The sequence below is a fragment of the Sardina pilchardus genome, chromosome 6 (genome assembly GCF_963854185.1).
Source record: "Sardina pilchardus chromosome 6, fSarPil1.1, whole genome shotgun sequence".
In the NCBI taxonomy this organism is placed as follows: domain Eukaryota; kingdom Metazoa; phylum Chordata; class Actinopteri; order Clupeiformes; family Clupeidae; genus Sardina; species Sardina pilchardus.
In genome coordinates this window covers 11,086,381-11,108,014 of record NC_084999.1, presented here as the reverse complement: position 1 = coordinate 11,108,014, position 21,634 = coordinate 11,086,381, and the positions used below count along the sequence as shown (strand labels likewise).

The window sequence follows — 21,634 nt, the reverse complement described above, 5'->3', positions numbered from 1 at the left end:
CATGGAGAGAAGATTCCTGGGAGCTTCTCTACCATTCAGCTGCAAGTAAAGAGAATCAATAAGAGATGTTAAAATAGAAACGCATCAACACAACACTTCTGTTAAAAAATAAATAAATAATAATAATGAAATAAAAAATACACACTTTTTTCTGCACATTTGCATTGGAATGGGTCTACCACTGCATTATTAATGGAGGAAAAGAGTCATTGCTTCGGTGAGCGATCGGCGGTATCTAGGTGAGGGCAAGTGTGCATTAAGATGTACAAAAGTGCACTGCAAAAGTGAAGCAATTATGAGTCCAATTTACAGTGACATTTACAGGTAATAGGAATAGTTTAATTAACTTTTTCATTCCCAGTAGACCAAATAACAAGAGGGGCATTGGGATAATGGGGGATGAATAATGTCGGACAACAATGAAAACATAAAACATGCGTTGACTGAAGCCTACCCCCCCCCCCCCAACATACGTATGCTTATGAGGTGCCTTCTGTGGGAAGTTTTTAGGAGTTTTTATCAAAATATCAGTTTCAGATTTAACTGGAGGACTGAAGAGAGAGCTCTGAGAGCTGCTCATACAGATCTCTAGGCCATGTTCACATTTGCATAAGTGACTTGTGCCCACACGCATGCACCCACACACACACACACACACACACACACACACACACACACACACACACACACACAAAAACACACTTCATTCACATACTGTAACAGTAGTTTAAAATGGGCATGCAGGCAAAACAAGTCTTTTGGCAGGGCCCGTGTAAGACTGAGTCCTTCCTCTGGAATACATACTGCGCTATCTCCCCCACCTCTAATTGTGCCATCTTCATTAATGTTTATTTCTCTTCTCGGTGTGTGTTTCGGTCAGTCTCCTTTCATACAGTTTTTTTTCCTCTAAAACCAAACGTTTTTGAAAAAAAAAAACCAGTACAGCAAAAAAATAGAATAAAATAAAATAAAATAAAATAAACGTATGGTAACATATAATTGAAACTGTACACCACAAAAATATTTGAGCAACATGTACAATAATGTCCTTTTTTCACTGTGTTTAGGTCTAATGGCAGTGCACTGTTGCTGGTCTGCTACCTCCCAAGCCCACTGCTACTCATAGCATAACAGCAGAGAGGAACTCTCATTTTACACTTGAAATAAACATCCCGATCATTTCTCCTCCTGTTTTGAGTGTTGGCATGTTGTGGAGGTTAAACAATTTCACTGTGCTAATTGGCCAGTGTCAGGCCTGACAAGAGCATAAACAAACGAAGGGGAGTAAAAGTGAAACAAACGAAAGCTAATTAAACTGATGAGAGTCAAGGAAAAAAGGGAAAATGGCTTAAAGAAAAAGAGAGAGAAAGAGAGAGAGAGAGAGATATATAGAGAGAACCCGAATGCCTTCTGATGAGAAATATCTACTTACTTTGAAAACCCCTCAGCTTATAATTGGACACACTGTTCACTGCAAGGAAAGCTGATGACTGAGAATGAATCTTATACCTTGGAATTTCTCTGAAAAAAACCCCCCAAACAAACAAACAAACAAACACAAAATAAACACATTCTGACTTTTCCAGTGAGCATTGTCTTCATTCCGGAAAAGTCTCCATCTACCGCTGGCATTATGGAGTGGGCGGTATTTACTGCCGGGCCTGGATGCTCTACCAGCGCTCGTAACATGTTATGGTTCCCCCGTGGACCTGTTTGCAACTGGCTCCCATCTTTATGGCTCTACGGGGAGAATGCCACTGATTACCACCAGCTCACACACTGGACACACAATGCCACACTGTCGTCTCTCTCTCTCTCTCTCTCTCTCTCTCTCTCTCACACACACACACACACACACACACACACGGCACACACGCCACACACACACATGGCAGGGATATTACCAGAAGCAGCACGAGGGGCTATCGGGGGGCCTCTCTAACCCTTCCTCTCACTCTCTGTGTCAGTTTCTTCTTTTGCACTCCATCTCATGCACACTCTTTTTACTCTCTCTGTCTGTTTCTCTGTCTTTTGCTTTTTTGCTCTCTCTCTCTCCCTCTCTCTCTCTTTCTCTCTCCCTTCCTCCCCCTGTCTCTGCCTGTCCCTCTGGCCATCTGTCATGTAATGTTTATGGGCCCTTTTGCTTTCGTGTCCTGATGACCACTGTCACCGGGAGGTTCCCATTACGATACGCCCTGATGAACGATGTCTCCCCAACGCCTCGCTGACACCACCGTGTCCTTGGCCGTGATGGCATCTGCTTGGAGAGGGAGGGAGGAACGGACGGACGGAGGGATGAAGAGAGGGAGGGAGGGAGGGAGGGAGAGAGGGAGGGAAAAAATATAGGTGTGGGGAGGGATTGAGTGAGGACCTGTCTGTCACAGCTGCGTAGGGGGGCCTCATACATCTCAACACGGGAGTGTCACATATCAAAATGGGAGAGGTCACATTTATATTTATAAGGCATCAGCTCACATTGACAAACATGCTGGACATTGGAAATGATGTCCCGTACAAAAGCATAAGGTGAGCTGCTTGACGCCCCCAGTTCAGAGCGCTGTTTGTTAAGCTTGGCACAAGAATCAAAGCTTTCAGTTTCAGCTCAATCATCTCTAAAAAAATCTACTTCCTGCCCATAAAGAATAGACATGCTGAATATTGTTCCAGCAGGAGCTCACCATTTGTAACCAATACCTTGGGTGTGAACACACAGCACCAACAAGAGAAGCGTGGACACCGATATGTGACACACACACACACACACACACACACACACACACACACACACACACACACACACACACACACACACACACACACACACACACACACACACACACACACACACACAGTTCAGAGTTGTGCTGCTAAAATGCTGCGTGTGTCACCTTACCTCCGCCGTTTTAGCCAACATCCTGTTCTGTGTAGCACTCTCTCCCGTTACAGGCGCGGTCGGAGCCGTGGAGGCTGCTGCTGAATTCCAAAGCAGATCGCAGTGATAATTGTATATCATAACTGTCAGATTTGTGACGGCGGCGTGGAGCCTGTCAGGTCTTTGTGGGCCTAGTCGTGTCCGACCGTCTCCCCGCAGTATGCTCCTCGTTATGGGCCCCACTCACCACTTTATGACCAGCCCAGAATGATAAAGTTTTAAAAGGGAGAATTAATTGATAACACCACTGAAGGATTTAATCAATTGATTAATGGCTACTCTGGCGCCGCTGGCTGTGCTTTTTATATTTTCAAATATTCAAGAATATTATTGTAGATACATGGATTTGTATGATCATTGCCACATAGTGTGTGTAGGCCTCACGACCTCAAAGTAGCTCCGATGAGTTACCAGTGACAGCAGGACTCCGGCAGGAAATCTAGAAAGAGATTAAAGGCCTTCATATACCACAGGAAAAGAACCATCATCTATAAAGAGCTCTCTCTTTCTCTCTCACACACACACACACACGCACACACACACATACACACACACAAATGCTCTGTGCATCAGAACACCCAGTGTGAAATAAAACAGATATGAAATATCAAAGTCGGTTATTTGAAATAACCATGGTTACAAAGCAGTAACCGCAAAAACAAAAGCAGCTGCGATGTTCACGGCAACTAATGACAACTAATGGAGGACACCGATACAGTGTGTGTGGACTGGTGCAGCTCTCTGTGAACCATCACTTGAAGGATGAAGGTGGCGCTTGAGAGTCTCAGGACGGCTGCCTTCTGCAGCAGCAGCAGCAGCGCCATCCTCTCCTAATGTGGAGCAGAGAGAGCTGTACGGAGTGAGTCACCGCTGAAAGTCGCGAGGGCTGAGATCCATTGAATAGGAAACAATTGTATGAAATTGGTTATTTTCACAGCGAAAAAAAAAAAAAAGAAAAAAGATGTGCACGTTTTCTTCACATCCTGACACCTAAATTGGGATAGCAGTAATGCCAGTGAAATCATTTCCCTCTGCTGTAGGTCTATCCGCCGGACCCTTTCACATCAAGACTCGATATGCCCATATTTTCAGCTGAGAATATCAACCTCAACTGTCCTTGACTTGACATGGTTTGCGTTTTTTATTTGAGCACAGCGGGACCTGTTAACAGAGTTGACACATCTTTATCAGGCAATATTCAATTCAGTATAAAAATGTGCAAAGTGTGGGTTTGTGAAAATGTGTTATGCACAAGCTATTAGAGGTGTTATGATGGAAAAGTTTGGTACACAAGTGCATAGTGTTCATAGATGATGAAGATAAGCACAGCATAACAGCTAAATCTCATTTGTCTCAGGAGATGAGCATATGCATCCTTAACCTCTAAGCACATCCAATACACACAAACATCCGCATCCACACACACACAGGCACACACACACAACTCCAATTTAATGCCATACTTAGAGAAACACTGTTCTATCGCAGACAAATGGATGTAACTACTGTGCTGGAGGTGTACTTTGTTTGCCGTTTACGCTTGCAGTCACGAGCCCAATTAAACACAATGTATTGTTTTTTTTCAGAGGGGGGTGGGTGGGTTGCGTGTGTGCGTGTGTGAGGTGGCTGGTTGACACCTTAATTGGGCTGTGAATGCACTCTAATCAGCAGGTACAGGTGTACCCAGGGGGAACGTGTGAGGCTTTGGCTGTTAATTGAAGAGAGACACACATTGGCAGGTACTGTACACAAGCTTTCCTCTCGACAGTGTGCATGTACTGGCTCCATGGACTGTTGCAGTATAAGAAAATTGTTGCGTTAAAATTAACTACTAATCATACAGACTAACCAACCACTGTTAGGCCTATTTCTGTCCAGTGTCCATCCCTCCTCGCAATGGATAACAGTTGTCTCTCTCTCCTTATTATTAACACATTCTGTTAACAATCAATCTGATGGGTTAGATACATATGTTGTGGTTAAATCAACAGTCCTAAAGTAATTGCTAGCAGGTTTTTAAGTCTGCCTGGTTGCGATTCGGTGCGATTCGATGGGGGTTCAAATGGCTTGGCCCTGCGGCACTCTGTGCCTCTCGCTCGGGCAGCCCGGAGAAAATCGGCAGCTTTCAGCATGCTGAGGTCACACCTGTAACGGGCTTCACACTGGGATGTTTTTGGTGAGGCCACCTGGAGAAGGAAATGGCATGTTCACAGTGAATGAACATGCAGCCCTCCCTCCCAGGTGGAAACAGGTGTGTGTGTTTGTGTGTGTGTGTGACAGGGAGAGAGAGAGAGAGTGTGTGTGTGTGTGTGTGTTTTTGTCATGTCTTTAAAGTCGAGGTATTGTCTTGTACTGAGTGGCTGAATAACATACTCTCACCTTTTTTGTCTCATAGCAGAAAATAACCCCTTGTCAGACAACACCTTGTCCCCAGAACCCCCTTTAACAACATGTCCTTGGTGAACTGGGAATATTTATGTTGCAAAAATGATGCAAAAACAAGGTTAGTTTAGCTCAGTACTAATTATTATTGTGTATTAATCAACACTCTCCTGTTATTGTCATTAGAGAAACAATGTGGTGTCTCAACACTCTGATGAACAAATGTGTTTAAATAATGACAAGACGACATGTGAAAAATAAAACAGCATGGGAGTGGCTCAACAAAGAATTCCCCCTTTATCTTAAACTGTAAGAATCTAATCACCACTTTCATAGTAAAAATCGCTATGCAGTGTGGGGCCATCTATTCGTTTGAAAGAGGACAATTAATTCCTTGTTAATTGTTTGACAACACATTATGATTGAAAAAAAAAAGCAGTAGTTTAGACATAAATTTCCCCTGAATGATGTCTTAACTATGACAAATAAATGTCACTCAAATAATACAAATTATTCCTGATATAGCCACAAACCATTTTATCTTTTGAACATAAAGAAAGACAGACATGGATGGGAGGCCAATACTGAAGCTACACGCTCTACTTCTGGATTGCCATTTAAAGCTTGAAATTAGAAATCACACCTCCCAAATTCCTCTTGAAAGACAGGACGGCTTTAGAAGTGCCATGTATGCTAATCAATGATACGTTATTCTGAGCAGCACAGTCTCTTATGAGTATGGGCATGTGCTATTTTGGTGTGTGGCAGCACTTCTGATTTCTCCCAAAGGAATGTTTAATATCAGTGAAGTTGAGCTAGCGGTTTTGTCATCAGGTGATATCTAAGAAAGACAAATGAAAAAAGAAAAAAAAACTAAAGAGAGACAGAAAACAACAAGATGTCTTCTACACGTCGCTCTGCTTGAACACTAAAAAGAGCACTTCGATTTTATTTGAGTGAGTCCGTTTAGATAAATCCTACATTCCCTCCCCATCCTCAAAATCCCAATTTTCCATGAGCTGATTTTCTACGACTGAAATAATCAAAGTAGATTTAAAGTGCAGATTTCTCATATGGCCTGAGTTTCTCTATACAAACTCTCTCTTTCACACAAAAAGGCTAATTCTCTACATATTTGGTACCACAGAGTACAACACTGAAAAATATAAATCAATTTAATCTGAATTCACAGTTCAGGTCATTTACAATCCAGTGTCATTCACTTAAGATTATTATAAGATCACCTTTAGTGTTTTATCTTAGAGTTTACTCTCAACTGTCGGGGTCAGCTCGACAACGACTTTGCCCAAATTTTTCCCTGCGTACATGTAGTCTACTGCCCTAAACACAGACTCTAGTCCCACAAACCTTCCCTCTGCATCCATGTCGCCCATATCTACCTCACACACCAGCTGCCCTTTAGCAAACAGCGTCATCATATCTTTCAACGACTCCTTGTAGTCAGACAGGAAGTGAGGTAGGAAGAAGCCCCGCAAACTGGCTGACTTCTTCAGCATTTTTACGGGGAGCGTTGCGCCCGATATCTGCCCCATTCCAGACGGCGACTGGTACCCCGAGATGAAGCCAATCACGATCAGCCTGCCCTTATTGGCCAGCGCGTTGACAGACAGGTCGAAGATGCCGCCGCCCACAGACTCGTAGACCACATCGATGCCCTGCGGGTACTCTTTGCGCAGCGTGTCCGCCAGGTCCTCGGACTTGTAGTTGATGGGCCGGTCGCAGCCGATGGTCTTCAGGAACCCAGCCTTCTCGTCCGACGAGCAGGTCCCCACCACGTGGCAGCCGGCCTTCTTCGCGAACTGCACGGCGAACTGACCGGTACCGCCGGCCGCCGCCGTCACCAGCACCGTCTCGCCCGCGGTCAGGTCGCCGAGGCGGCGCAGGGCGATGTGGGCCGTGGCGCCACTCAGCAGCATGGTGAGGTACTCGGGCTTGGCACTGGGCACGGGCACCACCTTCTTGGCAGGAATGACGGTGTAATCGGCGAAAGCACCCTCGCTGAAGTAGGCCACGCTGTCGCCCACGGTGTAGTGGCCGCTGGCGCTCAGGCCGAGGCCCACCACTTCGCCGATGCCCTCGAAGCCAGCGTCAAAGGGAGGCTTCACCGAGGGGTCATAGCGTCCAGCTGAGTAGTTGATGTCGGAAGCGTTGATACCAACAAACCTAGACGAGAGAGAACAATTACAATGAATTGCACATTTCATTTTTCACTCACATGGTGATATCCCTCCAAAGGCATAGTAAAAATTATGCACATCAAAATCCCACTATATAATTGAGATTTTATCTACAAATGTATCTGAGAACTTATCAGAAATGCTTACTTTTTAAAGTCTGTGTTTTCTGAGATGGGAATACAGAATATGCCTTGCTACATCAAAGGCACATCGGGCCAGTAAAGGAAACTCATCTCCGGTAATAGTTTAACAATACTAGACAACAGATAATAACTGAGGACTAAACAGGACTAAGAAAAAGCGGAAATGGCCTAGACACAATCAACACGTCAGATAAGAAAGACACTTCACACACCAAATAAATTGTTTTCTTTGGGATTAATCGCTCTCCTTTTAATTTCAGATAACAACACACAATAACTGCGTATGAATAAATGATTGCACCTTTCAGGGCATGCTGAGATTCATGTATGATTATATCACCGTGGTGACTGTGTGAAAGTGTCAGCCATTAGCTGTAGTACTTGATGCATGTTTTACTGTTTTTTTCTGTTTCTCTCCATTAATAATAGGGACATATCAGAGCATTCATTTTTAAAGAATCACTTTCATGTAAGTTAGTGGGTCTCTCTAACTCATTTAACGAATAGTTTATAACACATAGGAGGCAAGATTTGACACTCACTCATGCACTGCAACTTAACATGAATAAACTGTGCAATCTTAAGGCAATTTAGCAAGGTTATTTGATTAATTGTTCAAGTCAGCTGTGCCACAATGGCACAATGGAGTCAAGCAATTAAGGAGACTGAGTCTAAAGGTGCACGCTAGACCATGTTGTAATGCAGCCAATTCTTCAACTGCATTTGAATCACAAAAAGTGATGAGCCTCTGAAATCTCTGTATTTTACTTAAGTAAGTGAAAACTCAACAAATTCTCGGACACTGCACGCTTGCATCCATTCAACTTTCAGTAATGCGTAAACAGCTCGACAAGTGCCTGGCTAGCCCACTTCGATTATCATTCTGACGGCTACATAGAATATTAACATTGTATAAGCATAGTGTATAAGACTCATTTTGACGTGATCGTTATAATCAGGGATACTGATTAAAAAATAAATAAATAAAAAACAACATTTTTAAGAAAAGCCTAAGGGGTCATCAAACTAGACTCGACTAGCGTGTTTTGAGCTGGTTATAATGGCACAGGTGGCTCAAATGCATTAAAATTCGATCGTTTAGGGTACAGACAATTTATCTGAATAATGTCAAAACGGTATAGCCAGCCTTGCTGCAGAGGTGTATACTGGTGGACTGGGCTACTGTATCTAAACACATTTCTTCGCTCTACCCCTAGGCCGTGCCAAACGTGGCAGAATATCATATCGCAGGTTAGTGACGTAATAAAATGGAATAGATCAAGATGCAGAGATGGATTGATGGACAGATGTTGGGGCGGAACTTGGACACGTTTCTCTCGTAGTAGCAGCTTCCTCAAAAACGTCCTCAGAAAGACAACACATTTGCAAAAACTGCATGTAACTAGTCGATTCTAGTATGTTTTCAGTGTACAACTGATGACTAACTATGCAAATAAGACGACGTCCGTCAAGGTAAGGCGCTATTCAGCTGACCCAAAATGACACTGTCGCGTGTACATTCGCCCATAATGTTAGCTAGCTACTATGAGGTTAGCTAAATAATCTGCATTATAGGGATACATACAAGCATGTTTTAATGCTGTGTTCAATAGTCATTCTTTCAGAAAAGGGTATAAGCTAAAGCAAGACATTATACTTACCGATTTCTGACTAACAAATCCCCGTCACCTGGTGTTGGTACTGGAACAGTTTGTAAAGAAACGGCGCTCCTAAAATTTTGGCTGAGTTTCATAACAACAAGCTTTTTCATTGAACTTGGTATGGACGAACCTTTAAAATCCATGAAGTGTGTGGAGTATGAGAGGTCTATGATGTTACGCCGTGACAGCACGTTTACTCCTAAAACCGTATTGGTTCCTCTGCAATACTCGTTTAACACCAAAAAGGCACTCCTAGCATTTCGTTGCAAGACTGACCGGTACATTTCATCCACGAGAATGAATATCAAAGTTCACGGTCACTTCGGATAGCCTACAACGATCGGAGTGAATGATCGACCTATCGCAACCGAACTTGTTTATTTAAAATCACAATTAGCCTCTATTTCGCACGCTTTAAATGGCCGTCGACATCACTAGATTACATTAGTGCTAAAACACGATGCACTATAACGTAAATAAAACTACAAGCATTATTTTAAGGTGAACTGCAGCGTGCAATGTTGCATTTAGGCTACAGTTGGATACCGAGTCCCTCCCCTTCCCGTGCGGAACATTTCCTTCCTAGTAAGGTGAAACGAATCAATCTTGAGTTTCAAACATCCCCTTTATAAGTTGAAGAATTTCCTGAACACATCTGTGAAGAATAAGAGTTTGTGTGTTCCAGAAGTCACAGATAGGCTGCGTCGTCAGATTCAAGTGTGTCTGCGAAGCTTCCCTTGTTCTCACGCAGGGCATGCTGAGCTGGGAAAATAGCACAAGGCACCTTCCAGAAACGAGATGCGTTTATTAAACAGTTAGGTTACCACTCGCATTTGTGCTACAACATGAGTTATGCAGGGAAAGACCCCTACGAATTAGTGATACTCTATTCTGAAACACCTTAATTATGATACGAGCAATACATGGTTTTATTCTAAGCAGACCAATGATAACGGCATGATAATATTATGATTGACATTTACATATTGCCTAATGTGATATTACTTCCTGTAGCCTTGTATCTTATCTTCAAAACTGAAATGGCCTAACAAATGTATCCATTTTTCATACAAAGCCACTTCGTCGTTATCGGAGGAAAAAACAAGACAATTAAATAGATTGACAGGAAGGTTTCACTGTCAGAGTGACGCTTGTAGGGCGAGGGGAGGAGTAAAAGTGAAGCAGGAAAAGCCACTCGATGCGTCTGTCTATCAGTTGAGACTGTCTGAAACGCTTCTGGATTCAACGCGTTTTTTTCATATCAGACAGGACCCCGGCTCACTCCCTGGAGTTTAAAGAAGAGAAATTAGTCCGTGTCGATCTTCTGGAGAGGGTGGATGCCTGCATCTTGTTTATTTCCCTCACACGCAGGCAACCGCGCGACATCAACCGCCCGCACACACACTCGGAGCAGCGGCTAGAAATATTTTTTTGCGACTCGTAATGTAGCAAAGTAGAAGCCGTCTCTCCACTACTGGCGCAAAGGAAGAGCGAAACTATCCGCCGACGGCGAGGCTTGATCTGGCTGTGGTGGCGTGGTGACGGGACTGACATTAACCATCTAATGTCTGCCTATTTCTTTCTGATCTTCCTTTGATTTTAGGTCAGAATAGAAGATACCTCACCAGCTCGGAAATATTATTGAGAAGCTTTGTGCTCACACTGGAGGTGTATGCTTCCATTTTTTACCCATCTCACTTTATTGATTTGGGAGTGAAAACGCTACGCTACAGAGTAGCACGGTGAGATTGTGATCTTTTTTCTCCCGATGGCAGAAGGGGAGTGACTGAAACTTGGCTTAAATTGTCTGCCGCTTTTTTTGCCGAGAAAGTGATGAGCGAAGATGAGCTTTGATGGACATGATATGAATCGGCGCAACCCCTGTACCGTCTCTATACTTGAGAAACTTTTTTTACCCATTTCTTTCATCTTGTGAAGTCCGTCACTTCTCGGAAAAAAGGACACGGTCAAGCATTGTGAAAGAGTGAAAAGCTTTTTTGCTTGGATGATTTTACATTATCCAGCTCGAATTCCAGAAGTGTCAAATTAATTCAGACTCTGAAGTTATTTTGGATAGTTTTTCTTCGTTGATCGACTGTTGTTGTGATTCCTGCATGAAAAGTATTGTGGAAGGTGACGGGTCACTATGCCGAGGCGAAAGCAGCAAGAACCCAGGCGATCCGCAGGTAAGCGTCTTTCACCATTATTATCTCGCAAAGCCATTATCTAAATTCTTTCCAAAATACATTTGTTGTTTCATTTAATAATTTCTCTCTCTGACTACCTACTCAAAATTCCACGCGCCGTACTGTTTTGTTATTGCCAGCATTCATCGTAATCTGGCAGCCTTAATCAGGATGTGGGAATAGTCCGTGAAATAATAATTTTAGATTTGAACTCAATGTTATTGCCGTAATTACAAGATGTAATGCGTGATTCAAATGATAGAAAATACTTCACATTGCCCAGGTAAACACTTGAAAAGACTGGTGCACGTGTTATATTACTAGTAGCCTAGAAGTATATTGATTTTTGTGTGCTGACATGTTTATTTGAGTCGCTTAACCAGAAAAATACGCCAGAGAAAACGTTAACTGGAACTAGGGCCTCTATCAAGGCTTATTGCAGCGTTATAGACAAGAGTAATAATGAATAATTAAATCAGTGACTGAGGGAGAGAGGCAAAGAAATGGGGAGAAAATGGAGAGAAAAACTGGCGTGAGCTGGTTCTCTTTCTTTTCTGTTTTATTAGAGGATTGCCATCCTTGATTTGATGCGTGATTGATCGCCCGTCATGTGGCAGCCTTTGATCTATTCATCCCTGATAAACATCAATAAATCTCCCCATGGAGACACGCATGCTCCTGACAGCTTTAGCCACTCAAAGGACAACTCTCCGCCCCCCTCCCCTCTTAAAGAAGGAGAAAAAAAAGAGAAGAAGAAAAGTTGCTCAAAAAGAGAAATCCTCACATCCAATTTTGAGGAAAATTGGAGAGTGAAAGAGAGAGGAAGAAACGGATGTGAAAGGAGACGCAGAGGATTTCTAGGATAATGGAAACCAGTCAAATCCTAATTATGTAGAGCTTATTAACAACCCCGGCTCGCCTGATTAACAGACTTAGGGTACAACTCTCGAAAATCAGAATTTGACCCTCTCTCTTCCCATTTTGCACATGCCACTCAAGGGAGCACTTGACTCACATTCTTCTGGTCATGGGACCGAGTCGTGTTTACTAGCTCGCAACATTAACAAAACCAGACTTTGACTCAAGAAGACTATCAAGGTTGAGGTCTAGTGATTTGGACTTGAAGACTTTTTTTTTCCCCTCTCCCCCCCTCACTCTCGCTCTCTCGCTCGCTCTCTCAGCCCCCTCTAACAAATGTAAATGAGTGACAGGGATTTCTACCTCTCCACTAATGAGCTTCAGCCTTTGAAGTTAGGCATTAACAACTGGAGTGAACAAAAGACAGTTATAGAATTTTAAAGAGATTTTGAAATATGAGACGCAGAGCAGGCTGTACGGGAGGCCAGGCAGCGAAAGACTTTGAACTCCGCAGGTTTATCATTTTAAATACGTGACTCTGATGGGTTAGCGAGGAATAACTGTGCGCCGGCATCTCGGCCTAAATATGTACATCGCTCCCACTGTTAGTGCACCCACACATCCACCATTGAAACTAACTGTGCCACAAACAATGCACTCCATTGCTTGCACACACACACACACACACACACAAAGTAAATATCAACATGTCATCAGAAGTCTTAGTAGTGGGGATTATGACGCACGATTCCCAGCTAAGTTACCCCCCCCTCTCACAAAAAAAAAAAAAACGGCGAGAGATTTTAATGGTCTTTGCTCTCACACGAGTTTTGAAACGTTTGGAGGTTGACAGAGGTGTGATGGGCTACGGTAATCTGGTCTGGCAGCTCCTACATGGAAACATGCCGTCACCGTGACCCCCCTCCATGCGCTCGTATTGATCTATTTGTCTCACTTTTGACAGGCGTATACATCATTGGCCGTAATGGTCAATCAGGAGTTGGCAGCCCAAGAGCGTTTCCATTCTTGCATTATCATGACAGTTAGCACAGTGATGGCAGCAGCAGCACCACCACCACCAACAGCAGAAGCAGCAGCAGCAACCTAACTTTACAATGAGTGTGTTGTTGATGGAAGAAGCGTGGTGTTAAACCAGCTTGTAGCTTCTCTGTGGTAGTGGACAAGGTGACTAATTGAGCGAAAGCTGATTTGGAGAGATTGTAGTCGACCAGCTGAAAGACTTTTTGGGAGAGGGGGGTTGTAATTTCTAGAGTTTGGGAATGAGACCCAGGCTCCTCACCCAGAGAGAGGAGAAGTCTTGGGAAGAGCAACTCGGCCTAGACAGTTGAGGGAGTTCATCACCCTATCATGCATGCAGGCTTCACTCTGCCTCTTCCGTAGTGGGAAGACCCCAAAAAAACATGTTGATTCCGGCTGGTAGTCTAGCATGATTTGGTCCTTGAAATGGCAATTCTATCATTCTTGGTGCCAATTGTGGCATATTTGGTGTTGTTTTTTATTTTATAATTTTTGAAAAAACTTCTATACAGCTCTTTTATGTCCTGCTTTCAGTGTTGCTTTATTCTACACTCGCGCTTATCGACAGGTTGCATACATTCAGAATTATACATTATATTGTTTTGTGTTTCTTTCAGTGTAGTGGTATTGTGTGCATGTTTGTTTTTGGTGACTGAGCTGCACAGTGTGTGTGTGTGTGTGTTTGTGCGCGTGCACGTGTGCAAGCCAATGTCCGTGTCTTATACACTGTACATATGAGTGTGTGTGTGCTATCTTTGTGATGTTTTTTGTCCTAGACGGACTGTGTCAGTCATGTTTGCTACAGGAGAGAGTACTATGCACTGTAGAAATACTCCTCTTTAGCTGTATGTGGCATTATATCATGAAACTAGTCTTATGACAAAACGACAACAACAACCTCCGGTGGAAAGGGGGTTCTCCATTATTATAGATAAGGTAAGGTTTCCACTCTGATGTTCATTAGAAGACGCCCTCCCCTAATTATCTGTAAAGCTGATGGATTTGTGACGTGCGCTAACGATTAATGCTGACAAATTCAGTAAGGTGTCAAGTCCACAGCTGCCTCGATGTAATCAAGTTGATATTATACAGTCCCCATAGCCCCTGGTGCAGGATCAACTCAATTTGCCTGTGCAGGTGACAAATGGACTTTGCTACCTGACTAATCATGTCAGGGAGACAATGCCGGCTAATGACCTCGCTAATCCCCCCTCGCTTTTAACGACGTAATAAAGCCCCGAAAGTGGGAACCGAATTCAGCTGGGTCGCCACTTCTCCCTCTCGCTCGGCTTGCGAAAAAATGGCCTCATCATTTTCTTCTCCACCTTCTTTGTCACGTATTCTTTCATATTTCCACATTTCATATTTCCAGCTGTGTTTCAACTTTTGTTTTTTTTTTGTGCTTTGTGATACCCATTTTCTGCAGGCGAATTATGAAAAAAAATAAAAAAAATAAAAAAGGAACTTGAAAAAAAACACTCTTCTTAAACAATGAAATGGTATTTATTTATCGTAAAAAGCACATAGCTTTCTGGGTTAAGCACACTTAAAAATAATTTATTGCAAGTGAGTCTACGTCTTTGTTTTTTTTAGGTTTTTTAAAAAATATTTGTTCAGTAGGTTTTGTCAAGACTCACTGAAATGTGGGCTCAAGGCAAAACACTTCCTTCTTAATGGGGGGAACTCTTTTTGAAAGTTGTGTGGGGTAAAATTTTATATTTGGAATGGTTAAGTATACCACTGACCTGGGATTAATGGCTGTGCTTGCCCAGGGTGGCTAAGATTACATAGCGACCTTTGTGCCGCTCGTTGGTGATGCTGTTATGTGATATTCAGGTCTGTAAATAATCAGCATACTATGATTTATGTGCAAACCTCTAAATCAACAGCAATAGTGGGTCCACCATGTGACGGAAACCTTTTCTGCTCATTTAGCTTTTAATGTAGGGGAAAAATGTTATGAATACACTGCACGTTCAGAACTGTTTTTATTTTTACAACACACACGTGTGTGTGTGTGTGTGTGTGTGTGTGTGTGTGTGTTTGTGTGTGTGCGTGTGTGTGTGTGTGTGTGTGTGTGTGTGTGCGTGTTGCTTGCACGGCCATATTCTAGGTTTGATTTCAAACAATTGTTTGACAAACTTTTTCATATCTGTTTCTCTCAGTTCTTTAACAAAACCAAGACAGTCGTACACTCTCTGTTGTGTAATTCGGACTTAAGCCCTGTTTTTTACCCGACAACAGCACAGGCCTAAATTAATTGTCCCTGTTAAAATTTCCCTGCAAACAAAATCTGTCAAGAGCGTAACCTGGTGTCAGTCACATTTTTAACAATAGTTAGCATGTAGCCACAGTGAAAAACTGTAGTATGTGTGTGACTGTATGTGTGTGTGTGTGTGTGTGTGTGTGTGTGTGCGTGTGTGTGTTAAGCGACCAGGCTCTCCCTTCCCGGAGCCTCTGTAGAGGTTACACTAATTGGACCGCTTGTGTCGTTAGCAGGTGACATCGATCCGTTTCGTCGATAGCCAGTTTTGCTCTTGTGCTTCACTCTGAGACTAATAGTTAAATTTGCATGTGGGAATTGTGCCAGTCAAGGGTCGAACAGTCTCCTCTCTGCCTTTCACATGACTATAGTCGCCTTACCACCTCATTGTGTGTATGTGTGTGTGTTTGTTTGTAACGTGTGGTGTGTGCATGTGTTTGTATTTAGACGTGATAGAAAGAATACTCGTTGTTCTTTTTGAAAAAAAAGAAGAATAGCATACTAAATTGTCTTTTTTTAAAATTCTGTTTGGATAGTGATAGCCATGCTATATATCGGCAGGGAAATAAATTCAGCCCGACCTCCCTGGTGTCCAGGCATTCCTGCTGAACTGGCCTCAGGATAGGCTTTTACCATCAGTATCGTCACCTTTACTGCACTGTGAAAACACACAGCACTCCCACACATGCACAGAAACACACACACACACACACACACACACACACACACACACACACACACACACACACATATAAACACATGCCGGCTTATTCTCTTGATCACACACACACTCACACACACACACACTCACACACACTCATGCGCGCGCACACACACACATTCTCACACACATAATTGCACACTTTGGGGAATCAAATCACTAGAAAATAAGAAGCGGGAGGAACACATTATTTCAGCGGTTGTTAAAAATCTGCAATAAATAGTTTTAATTTAGACATGTCCGTAAACAACTTTTAAATGCCATTTCAAAGGGGGGGGAAATGTAGTATAATATTTTTCAGCTTGTTGAAATATTTTTGATGGACATGTTTTTGCTACCAGCATGAAGTTGCTGTTTGTGGTAACAGTATTTAAGTAATTGGACACATTTTTTTGCTGCTGTTATATAGTGTATGTATTGCTGAGTTATTACAAACATGCATAGAGAGGTATATCTGCAAAATATTTTCTGAAATGATTTGTATATGCACTGGATTTATTGCATTTGTATAAATTCCTTTTAATGATCAAAGTGAGATGATGAAGTTTATGATGTTTGCTATTTTCGAGGAAATGCTTCTTCATCACTGACTTTGTCATTAAAACTTTGTGTGTTTGTGTGCGCCTGTGCGTACGTGTCCCAAATTTGATCAAGGATTCAATCTCCAGAGCGCCTTGCTTTCCTTAAACTGGTACGATTTTTAAGTGGCCCCATAGTGTTAGCGGAAGTCTCTGAGACCTAAATCTAACATCTTCTTGTCATTAATAAAAGATGAGCAATTACGGAATATTTTGTCTAATAAGTATTTGAGTGCCGTGGCGCAGAAGAAACACGTAGCTTACCCACTCATTACATCAGTTAGCATGGGCAGAACACAGAACGCTAGGCACTCCTTTGATGCCAACAAACAAACAGACAAACGAGATGGGCCCTCTCCAGAGGAGCAGCGCTTTACCCAGGGACCCGGCGAGCTCCTCCTCCTAACCCCCACTCTCTTTCACTCCAGCTTACTCCAGCACTGGCTGTCTCTCTCTCTCTCTCTTTCTCTCTCTCTCTTTTCTCTCCCTCTCTTTCTCTCTCTCTCACACACACACACACACATTTCTCTTTCTCTGCCTTGCTCGCTGTCTCTCCTTCATGTGTGCATCTATTTTCTCTCTCTCTCTCTCACACACACACACACACTCTCTATCCCTCCCTCTCACTATCTCTCATCTCTCTCATCTTCCATCAGCCGCTTTCAACACGAGAGCGAGGCAAAGCAAAAAAAAAAGAAAAGAAAAAAAGAAAAAGAAACGGCAGAGGGAAATGTTGCTTAAAAATGCTAATTTTTTTTTCTACATGAAAGCACCCCTATTTTACCTCATTAAACATAAGGCCCATGCAGATTAGCAGCCATGGGCAAAGGGAGGGGGCAGAAGGGGATGCCAATGACAGAGAGAGAGAGAGAGAGAGGGAGAGAGAGAGAGAGGAGAAAGAGAGAGGAAAGGCCATGAGGGAGAGAGAGAGAGAACGTGAGAGAGGGAGAATGAGAGTGTGGAGTGTGTGTGTGTGTGTGTGTGTGTGTGTGAAAAAGAGAGAGAGAATGTGAGAGATGGAGCGTGTGTTTATGTGTGTGTGTGTATGTGGAAAGAGAGGGAGCGAGAAAGACAGAAGTGAGGGGGTGCAGTTTTCAGGAAGGGTATTAAAGCTGACAGATGAACAGGGCGACGGACAAATTCTCCCGCAGCAGCTGTGACTGCGGCCATTATCTTGACAGGTGTCAATTAAGAATTACTGCCTGGTGGAGTGGTACGTTTCGCCCTCCTCCTCCCCCCCAAACACCCCCCAACTCACGCCCCCCCCTCGCCCAGCTGTCTGTGCGTGAAAGAAATAACACTTTACCCTTGTCACTCCGCTAGCCCCTAGCTGTAGCCTCCAAAAAATGAGCATTGGCGTGCTAATCGATAGAGCGGCGTAATAGTAATTATTCCGCCTGTTGATTTATGGCGCTGGGTGGTAGACTAGCGTGCCACGATTAGACCGGCGTTTGGGACGTGCCCTCGCTCGGTCACCCGCTCGGGATGTGCCAGCTGATTGCAGGGTTTCGTTCGTGTGTAGGATGACCTCAAAAATCTCTCAGTAGTTGCTGTATACGCATTTGTGTGCAGGCATCTCTCAATCTACCTCTTTAAGATATATTTTTTTGCATGTTTTGGGATATTGTCAGCGACTATACCTTTTTTTTTTTCATTTTTTAAAATGACTGCCTAAGCAGTGCTTTATGTAAAATGTATGACGTGGCAGTTAAATAACTCTTGCTTTTCATGGTCTGAACCGTAGGCCTGAAAAATGGCTAAATCATCCTCGCGCCCCCCTCCTTTTTCCTCATCTCTCCTCCTCTCTCTACTGTCTTCCTTTCCCCCAGATTCGCCCTCCCGGGACAGTTAATCTGTCACGATGGGTAAAGCGGCTAGTTTGAGTTAAATGAGTGAGAAAATGAACGCTTGGCTTTGCCAGTGCGCCGGGGCTGCTTATTAGCTGCTGGGTCCGCTCACTCGCGCCGACACATCTGCAGAGCGGACTCCCCCTGCTCCTGCTCCTGCTTTCTCTCTCTCTTTCTCTCTTTCTCTCTCCCTCTTTCTCTCTCTCTCTCTCTCTCTCTCTCTGTCTCTCGCTCTCGGTTTCCCGGTTTAGTAGTGACCAGCTCAGCATGCCAGCATGTGTTCTAGCGAAAGAAAAAAAAAATGGTGAAGAAGACAAGGGAAAGGGGGGAGGGGGTGGTGGTGGTGGTGGTGGTGGGGGGTGAGAGAGACACGGAGAGACAGAGAGAGAGATATTTGTCTCTGCTTGTAGTTAGCGTTTGCTAATGCCATAGTCAGATGTGGGATCTGGTGAGGGGAGAACAGAACAGGAGTGTCAGTGAGACCTCGCTGTGCCTATGACTGATCTGACTTTATCTTTACGGCACAGCAGGCTCCCGTGGCAGCACAGAGTGACTGGAAAACTGCTGCCGCGATTGGCACGACTCTGCACCGACTCTTTTTTTTTTTACATTTTTTTTTTCTTTTTTTTTTTAAACGCCGGTTTTATAGTAAAATATGAGGAGGGGCGAGAGAAGGGGAACGCATATGGGAGACAACGTAGAGTGTTTGGGGAAATGATTTGGCGCTGAGGGTAAATGGGTTGTGTAGACACACACATTTGAGGATCAATTTTTAAGCGCAGGCCCGATAGAAATCACATGGTGGTTGTTGTCGGTACTCGTGTGAAAACAGTAGCCTATTAGGTGAGCCTTTTGAAATTACAGCGCCGTGATGGATAATCGGAGAGGAGAGTACTTACGTGTTTTTGGCGGCATTGCTTTGTGTAACTAACTACGCTTTAGAAGGCCATGAAAGCAGACAGTGTGAAGGCCATTTTGGGGAGGGCAAGTAGCGCTTTCTTCTTGTCGATGGACTCCAGGCCAACTCGTAATTTCTGTTTGTTTGTTTTGTTTTTTTTTCGCCCCACTTGTTTTGCATATCTGTTTCGTAGTATTGGCAGACCTCGCCGTGGACTTCCATCGACTATCGTCAGCAATCATCAGGAATCATTCTCACCCTCTAAAAGAGTCTCTCTGATCTGAGTCTCTCTTCTGCTCACCTCCCCTCTCTGCCTCTCTCTCTCTCTCTCTCGCACTCTCGCGTTCCCTCTGCCATTTTATTCCCTCCCCTATTCTTTCTTTTCTTTTTTTTCCTCCCCCCCCCCTCTCTCCCTTCACTGTGGCGTTCTCTCAGTGTCTGCTCAACAGAAGATGCCCCCTGGCTATTGTCTGACCTTAGAATATGATACACCCATGCAAATCACCTCTGCGCCGGCCTCATCCTCTTTCTCCAAACGTTTGTGTGTTATCAAAATAAACAGCGGAGCGGGATAATGGCCTTTGTGGAGATGGATGCCGGGATTGGGCAGGGATTAAATATTAACTTGATCTGGCTGACTTAAGGCAGTGTCTTACATTGAACCTCTGCTCAGGCGGGCACGCACACTAGCACGCAGACGCCGCTCCGTGAATCCACAAACGGAGAGAGGAAAAGCTTTTCCACTGTGTGTGTGTGTGTGTGTGCGTGTGTGTGTGTGAGAGTGAAAGAGAGTGTGTTTGTGTGTGTGTATTTTGAAAAAAAAGCTATGACCTCCACAGCTGCATGTTTATGTGAGCGTGGATGTTTGGGGTTGGTAGTTTATGGTGGGGTCAACGTGTTTTGAGTGTGTCTGTGTGTAGATGTGTCTGTGTGTGTGTGTGTTCTGATTCAATGGGAGTGTATTTATGTGCACGTTATGGTGCATTTTTGTGTATAATCTGTGTGTGTGCTTGTGTGTGTGTGTGTGTGTATCTTCAGCGACATTAGACATATCGAGTCCTTCGGGCTTAAATCAGGTAGATCCTTCCCCGTTGCTGCGTTCCCACAGCGCTACCCCGAGCCCATTCTCGCCGGTAAACTGCGCCACTCCGACCCCGAAGACGCGCTGCTGTTATGTAATTCACTGTTGCCGTGACGCAGACTCCGAGGTGTCTTTGGAGTGCGCTGACCAGCTTTTGAGCGCTTCATACCCATAATTTTTTTGTCTGGCATCAACCACTTCCTCGTATCTGTCTGAATAGACATGTCTTGACTTGGCGGCCAATAAAAGCTCATTTGACAAGACAAGAATAGTGATTTGCCTGCCAATAGGTACTCTGAAGGAATGCCGCGTATGGAAATGTGGTTAATAGTTCAGACAATAGGGTCTCTTCATTATCTGTGTGAGAAATGGCAGCAGGAAAAGTTTTACTGAGCAGTCGTCATTTCAAAAACAAACAAGCAAACGTTTAAGTTTGCTTCATGTGGACGTTTTTTCAAGGCCCTGTGTGTATTTATGTGCACATAATTTTTTTGTGCATAATCTGTGTTTGTGTGTGTGTGTGTGTGTGTTTGTTTGCATAATCTATGTGTGTGTGTGTGTGTGTGTGTGTGTGTGTGTGTGTGTGTGTCAGCGCGGGAGCTAGCGAGGCACCCACAGCCTCAAAAGTGCGAGGTCAAACATGGCCGCCGCTCATCACTCACCCTTAATGATGTCTCGTTTTCCCGCCCCTTCTCAGCTTGCTAGGAGCACGGGTGCACATCTGATGGGGTCAGTGGCAGGTCGCGACCCCCAGGTGGCTCAGCCCCTCTCTCTCTTTCTCTCTCTCTTTCTCCCTCTTTCTCTCTCCCTCTCTCCCTCTCTCTCTCTGTCTCCGCACTCCCAGCTTG

General features: G+C 43.9%; 2 protein-coding genes across 2 annotated transcripts in view; one reads left to right on the top strand and one right to left on the bottom strand.

Moving 5' to 3' along the window:
- Positions 1-6,466: 6,466 nt before the first annotated feature.
- Positions 6,467-10,044, bottom strand: LOC134082579 (prostaglandin reductase 3-like). Its single transcript, XM_062538393.1, has 2 exons — positions 9,317-10,044; positions 6,467-7,498 (listed from the first exon to the last, which is right to left on the bottom strand). Exons 1-2 carry the CDS (start codon positions 9,598-9,600, stop codon positions 6,574-6,576), a joined length of 1,209 nt encoding a protein of 402 aa, XP_062394377.1. The 5' UTR covers positions 9,601-10,044; the 3' UTR covers positions 6,467-6,573.
- A 495-nt stretch (positions 10,045-10,539) lies between these two features.
- LOC134082578 (teashirt homolog 1-like) overlaps positions 10,540-21,634 on the top strand; it is a 33,433-nt gene continuing 22,338 nt past the window's right edge. Inside the window, exon 1 of the mRNA XM_062538392.1 lies at positions 10,540-11,502. Coding sequence (XP_062394376.1) covers positions 11,463-11,502 — 40 coding nt within the window. The 5' untranslated portion in view covers positions 10,540-11,462. The remainder of the gene's footprint in view (positions 11,503-21,634) is intronic.

What these genes read in the sequence shown, in the direction of transcription:
- LOC134082579 (XM_062538393.1), bottom strand. Translation starts at nt 9,600, where the DNA reads ATGTACCGGTCAGTCTTGCAACGAAATGCTAGGAGTGCCTTTTTGGTG. An exon ending in GATTTGTTAGTCAGAAATCG is followed by an intron (nt 7,499 to 9,316) that starts GTAAGTATAATG and finishes TCTCTCGTCTAG; the next exon opens with GTTTGTTGGTATCAACGCTT.